Source organism: Brassica napus, chromosome C6 (genome assembly GCF_020379485.1).
Source record: "Brassica napus cultivar Da-Ae chromosome C6, Da-Ae, whole genome shotgun sequence".
In the NCBI taxonomy this organism is placed as follows: domain Eukaryota; kingdom Viridiplantae; phylum Streptophyta; class Magnoliopsida; order Brassicales; family Brassicaceae; genus Brassica; species Brassica napus.
In genome coordinates this window covers 20,256,042-20,261,804 of record NC_063449.1, presented here as the reverse complement: position 1 = coordinate 20,261,804, position 5,763 = coordinate 20,256,042, and the positions used below count along the sequence as shown (strand labels likewise).

The 5,763-nt window shown below is 40.4% G+C and overlaps 2 protein-coding genes across 2 annotated transcripts; both read left to right on the top strand.

Annotated features, from left to right (window-relative positions):
• The first annotated feature begins 2,915 nt into the window (after positions 1 to 2,915).
• LOC125588399 (uncharacterized protein At3g43530-like) lies at positions 2,916 to 4,270 on the top strand. The gene is made up of 6 exons (XM_048759724.1): positions 2,916 to 2,984; positions 3,104 to 3,215; positions 3,338 to 3,567; positions 3,681 to 3,791; positions 3,866 to 4,027; positions 4,103 to 4,270. Exons 1-6 carry the CDS (start codon positions 2,916 to 2,918, stop codon positions 4,268 to 4,270), a joined length of 852 nt encoding a protein of 283 aa, XP_048615681.1.
• Positions 4,271 to 4,298: 28 nt separating this feature from the next.
• LOC106354881 (histone-lysine N-methyltransferase SETD1B-like) lies at positions 4,299 to 5,426 on the top strand. The gene has a single exon (XM_013794925.2). It carries the CDS (start codon positions 4,299 to 4,301, stop codon positions 5,424 to 5,426), a length of 1,128 nt encoding a protein of 375 aa, XP_013650379.2.
• Positions 5,427 to 5,763: the final 337 nt, after the last annotated feature.

The window sequence follows — 5,763 nt, the reverse complement described above, 5'->3', positions numbered from 1 at the left end:
GACATATTTTTTATGAATCAAATTCGTGTGTAAATAGAGTAAGAGGGAGGATGAAGATATGGAGTGAATGAAGAGGAAGAGGAGTGCTTGTTTATATAGATTAAATCCTGCCGACATACCGAGGAAATTCCGACGGAATTCCGACGGAAAAGGCTAGTTCGTCGGAATTTCCTCGGAATTTTGTAAAATCCCCCAACGGCTCTCCAACGGCTATAATATTTCCTCGGAATTCATCGGTTTTTTCCGAGGAACACATTGTTCCTCGGAATTTCCTCGGAATATTCCGACGGACTGAGGTTTCCTCGGAATTCCGTCTGTATATTCCGAGGAAATTCCGAGGAACCCCAATTTTGTGTTTCCTCGGAATTTCCTCGGAAATTCCTCGGTATATTCCGACGATTTCATTTTCCGTCGGAATGTCCGTCAGAATACCGTTGTTTTCTTGTAGTGAAAGAATCTGGCCGAATATGGCTCAGGATGTTTTTGATTGTTTTGAATTTTGGATTTGCTGGTTGAGAAAACCAAGCAAGAAGGATTTAGGGGATTGATATGTATAATGGCCATCAAGATAAATATTTAGATTTAAAGATTTTGATGGTGAGGTTTTTGATGGCCGGCTTATTCATCCTGCTAGAATAGCTGGTGATGCGGATAATCAAAGGGTTTGATTATGGGTTTTGATCCTTTAGACAATCTGGATTTAAGGTCAGATCAAATAGGAGAAAAAGGGAGAGCCGATTTAAAGGCTTATGATTTCATGATTTTCTCTAATATTTTTTATGATTCAAATAGTTCTTAGAAACAAGATTCATATAGATCTTAGATTATTAATAAGTTTTATAAGTTTTTAGAGATTCTTAGATCTTTAGAGATTCAAATAATTTTAGAATCAAAATTCATATAGATCTTAGATTCAAGATTAATATTTGAGATAATTTTAGATCTATAGATTTTTATAAGTTTTAGGATTCGTATAGATCCAAGATTCAGATATATGATGTTCTTAGATCTTTAGGTTTTGATTAGTTTACCTTTTACACCCCAAGGATTCTGAATGGACCACCGTGAGAGAAAGGGAATGATCCGCGGATTGAGGTGGTTGAGAGAGAGGTGGAGGAGCTGGCCGGAAAACCATGAGAGGGATAGACTTGGCCGGCGGAGCAAGGCTGAGGGCCGGAAGAGATGGCCGGAAAAGAGATGATCGCTGGCGGATGGGATTGCTAAGGTGGAGAGAGTCTCGTGCTGAAAACGTGTTAAGATTTGATAGAAGATTTGTGAGAATGTGTTGTGTATTTCTTATTGCTAACACCACTATATATAGTGGTTCATACAAGGTGGAGTCAAAGGGAGAATTGATTACAAAGATACTCTACATAATGACATGGTCAAACTCATAAAGACATAAGGTTGAATGGATCTTCCATGTAGCTGGATGTAAACCCCCAATGGACTCTAGTCTTGAACTTGTATGGTCTAGGTTATGGACCATCCACTTCATAATTTATAACTTTTTTTTTTTTTTTTTTTTTTGCTATTTTGGCCGAATATTTAAGGTCGTTAAAGGGCTTTTGTCTTGTCGAGGAAAACGTGTCTCTCCACCTGATTAGGCTGATTCTTAGGTTTGTCTTTTTCTACCCATCCCATCCCATCACAAAATTTGATCTGTTATACAAAATTAACATAATATATATCCCCATTTATTCAAGATATGGTTTTCCCCAAAAGGATTTATAATATCTGCATTCTATAAGAACATCAGAGTCACTTCCCGGCTCTACTTGTTCATCATTATTTCCTCTTGAACTGGAGAGATTATGTTAGAAACAAAATCAAACATGAGTTCAAAAAAGTAACCAACACCAGACTAAATCAAGTGTGAATAATCTACATACAGTTTTTTTCTTAACGAACAACCTCACACTCTTTGCGGCGGTGGTGGAGTCGCCGCAAGATCGGTCGCAGGAGCATAAACTAGGAAGAAGAAAACAAAACTACGATTTTAAAGAAGTTGTTGATTTTAGAGGAGAAGACGGCAAAAGATTTGACCGTTCTCTTCCGAAAACTCGAGTGACATAGGAGTTTAACTCCATATGCCCCCATGCCCCCCCCCAAAAATAATTCCCGAAAACCCTTTTGTTATAATATAATTTGTTTTTCATTTTCTGAAATAGAAAAAGTGCCTAAAGACGGATTACCCCTAACAGAAATGAGATATTTACAAAATCCAACCTGAAAGATCCGATCCACAGAAAAGAAATCCTAAAATCCGACCCAGTTAAACCTAAACGATGTTGTTTTGAATAACTCAACTCCTTCTCCCCCAAAATTTCCGTCATTTCGTCGGGTCTCCTCTCACCTCTCGACATTCTCTCTTGCGAAATCTCCAATTGAAACCCTAGAGTATCCATCTCTGTTCCTCCTTGTTCGTTCTCCATCTAAATCGAAAATCCATTAAACTATCCCTATCATTTCTCGTGTCTCAACTATCTCTTTGTCTCTCTTGACTGAAACCCTAAAATCGAGACCACTTTGTTTCTTCTTCCTTCTTTGTCGAAATCGAGGCTCCATCTTTGTTCCTTGTGGTAAGTGATTAGTTTTCCTTTAGTTAGTTGTTATTTGGTCGAATTTATACGTAGATTTGAAAACAAATTTTTGGGAAAACTTGTTTGTTATTGGGGAAACTTAGTTGATGTTGTGTTGTTGTTTTGCGGTTTGAATTTAGAGTGATTGAGTGTTGTAATGTCTTGTACATGGAAGTTATGAAGGAAAACTAAAAGAGAGTCGCCAATGAAAGGCGTCGTCAATCTCTTAGAATCAGAAAACCGGACTCAATTGCAAAAAAGCAGGAACCGGTAGTTCACAAGAGAAGTAAGAAGACTAAGAAGCGTAAGAAGAGTAGGCCAGTGAGAGAGCCAATGAGAGCACCGAGTGTAGAATCGCTCTTAGCCTCAGATGAGTCCGAAAGGGAAGGGTCCGAAAGAGAGGTATATGTTTTGTTTTCATTGTTATTGTTAGTTAGAAATGCTGAGTAGTAATTAGTAGTATACTAGTACTTCTTGTATTACTAGCATTACTAACATGTATATATGTATTTTGACTGCAGGAAATGCAACCAATGCAACCCCTAGAGTTCTACTTCAAAAGCAATGAGTTCCCCAAGACTTCCAAGATACAAACTAAGTGCTTTGTGACCAAGACAGTAAAGCTCATCAAGGGTAAGCCTGAGGCTGAATGGTTCACAAGCCATCTTCAGTTTTGACATTTCTTCCACATGACGAAGATAACCTGAAGCTCCAAGGGATGTGGATGTTACTCTTGCGCACCATTTGTACTCCAGAAGATGATGTTGCATGGTTTGCGGTTAATGGTGTACCCATCCGCTATTCTATGAGGGAGCATGCCCTCATCTCTGGCTTAGACTGCGGTGATTATCTACCAAACTACGATAATTTGGGGGGTTATAAGTTTGTGGATTATTACTTCCATGACAGAAAGAAGATCACCATCAGTGATGTGAAGCAGAAGATGTTTTCTATGCCGCCGTGTCCAGATAGATTGAAGATGACTGTCTTGTTTTTTCTTGGTCGGATTATCAGAGGAAAGCCGAAGGATTCTGGACATTTAGACCTCTTCAAATAAGGATGATGGACGATTTAGATGCTTGCAGATCATTTTCCTAGGGTCGTCTAACATTTGAGGATGCAATAAAGGAGATTAAGCACGTGATGAACCATCTAAAGGGTGAAGTGAAAGAAGCATGCACCTTTCCTGGTTTCATAATCCCTTTAGAGGTAAATCATATAGTTTACTAAATTTTTAGTTGTTATATAATTGAAATCTGACACTGTGACAATGGATGTACTAGGTTCTGACTTTTTATTGTATTTCGGATCTGGGGAAAACGTTTAGAATCTATTCAGACGACGCTAGTGAAGACTGTCCAAGGATGTGCAAGAGCTGGTTTACAAAGTCCAGTCTTAAGGGTTATCCTTTAGAAGACATATATGCTGCGGTTGGAGAAACAAAGGTACATGTATATAGTTACAGTAGAAGCTAGTAGAACAGAAAATTTAACTGATCTAACTTATTGTTTTATTTTCAGGTTATCAACAGTGTGTTAGTTCCAACTATTGGTGAGCAAATTATGCTGGCTCGTATCATTGATGAGGAGCGAGTGTATGACCGTCAGGCCAGCCCAAGCTGCACGAGGAGTGTTGCCAAAAAAGAAAGACAAAGAAAAGGTGACGTTTGCAGAAGGATCATCCTCTAATTCTGGTTTAGATTCGAGGTTGCAAGGTATGGAAGAGAGGATTTTTGAGTTCATGGGAGAAGGATTTGTTGGACTTCACTTTACGGTGGAGACAAAGCTGGAGTCTCTAGGCTCAAGGATGAGTGATATTGAAAAGAACCAGCGGCTTTTGAGAAGAAGGGCTGAGAAAATAGAAGACATGCTAACTTCTATTGAGAGTAAGGTGGAGCCAAGTCATGGTGAAGACATGGATTTTCGACAGTGGGACTATGGTACACATGAAGAGAATGACAAAGCTAATTCTGAGAAGGACAAAGCTAATGCTGAGCAAGAGGCTGGGAAAGAGAAGGATAACATCGAGAATACTGAGCAAGAGGCTGAGAGAAAAAATGAAAACAGTGATGAAAAAGAAGGTGAAGAGAAAGAGGCTGATGACAATGCTCAGCAAGAGGGTGAGAAGGAGAAGGAAAATAGTGAGGCTGATGAGCAAGACAAAGAAGACAGTGAGAGTGAGAGTGAGACTGATGAGTTGAAGAAATTGAAGGAGAGAAGTAGAGCACTAGCTGATAAACTGTGGAAGGAAATTGAAGCGGTTGAAGAAGACGTTGGAGGGAAACAGGATGAAGAAGAAGGTGAAGAGAAAGAGGCTGAAACCAGTGAGGTAGAGAAGGAGAATAGTGAGGATGATGAGAAAGTTGAAGAAAAAGTGGTGGAATCTGAGGCTGAAGGGGAAGATGATCAAGAAGAGGTTGGAGGGAAAGATGATCAAGAAGAAGAAGTTGAAGGGAAAGAGTCTGAAACCAGGGAGCAAGAAAAGGAGAAAAGTGAGACTGATGAGGTGGAATCTGAGGCTCGGGAGGCAGAGATAGAAAAAAGAACTCCGGCACCACCACGTGGGAATCAGACAGAGGGAACTCCCAAAGATGATCACAATGAGCCTCGGGTTGAGACGAATATAACCTATGAAACTCCAACACCACCACGTGGGAATCAGACAGGGGGAACTTCCACACCACCACGTGGTAAGACTAAGGCAATGGCTGCGAGGAGACTAGTGACAAAGCCTATGGAGGAAGAACCTGGAAAAGGTGAGAAAGTTGTGGAAAAAGTGGTGGAATCTGAGGCTCGGGAGGCAGAGATAGAAAAAGGAACTTCGACACCACCACGTGGGAATTAGACAGAGGGAACTCCCAAAGATGATCACAATGAGCCTCGGGTTGAGACGAATAGAACCGATGAAACTCCAACACCACCACGTGGAATCAGACAAAGGGAAATCCCACACCACCACGTGGTAGGACTAAGGCAGTGGCTGCGAGGAGACTAGTGACAAAGCCTATGGAGGAAGAACCTGGAAAAGGTGAGAAAGTTGTGGAAGAAGAAAAAAAAAAGGAAGAGGCTGTGGAAACAGAGGAAAAAAGCAGGGAGAAAGTTGCGGAAGAAGAGAAAAAAGAGGAAGAGGATGTGAAAGTTGTTGAAGAACAGACCGGGGAAGTTGTCGAGGAACAAGATGG

What these genes read in the sequence shown, in the direction of transcription:
- LOC125588399 (XM_048759724.1), top strand. Translation starts at nt 2,916, where the DNA reads ATGAGAGCACCGAGTGTAGAATCGCTCTTAGCCTCAGATGAGTCCGAA. An exon ending in GGGAAGGGTCCGAAAGAGAG is followed by an intron (nt 2,985 to 3,103) that starts GTATATGTTTTG and finishes TTTTGACTGCAG; the next exon opens with GAAATGCAACCAATGCAACC. An exon ending in GTTTCATAATCCCTTTAGAG is followed by an intron (nt 3,792 to 3,865) that starts GTAAATCATATA and finishes TGGATGTACTAG; the next exon opens with GTTCTGACTTTTTATTGTAT.
- LOC106354881 (XM_013794925.2), top strand. Translation starts at nt 4,299, where the DNA reads ATGGAAGAGAGGATTTTTGAGTTCATGGGAGAAGGATTTGTTGGACTT.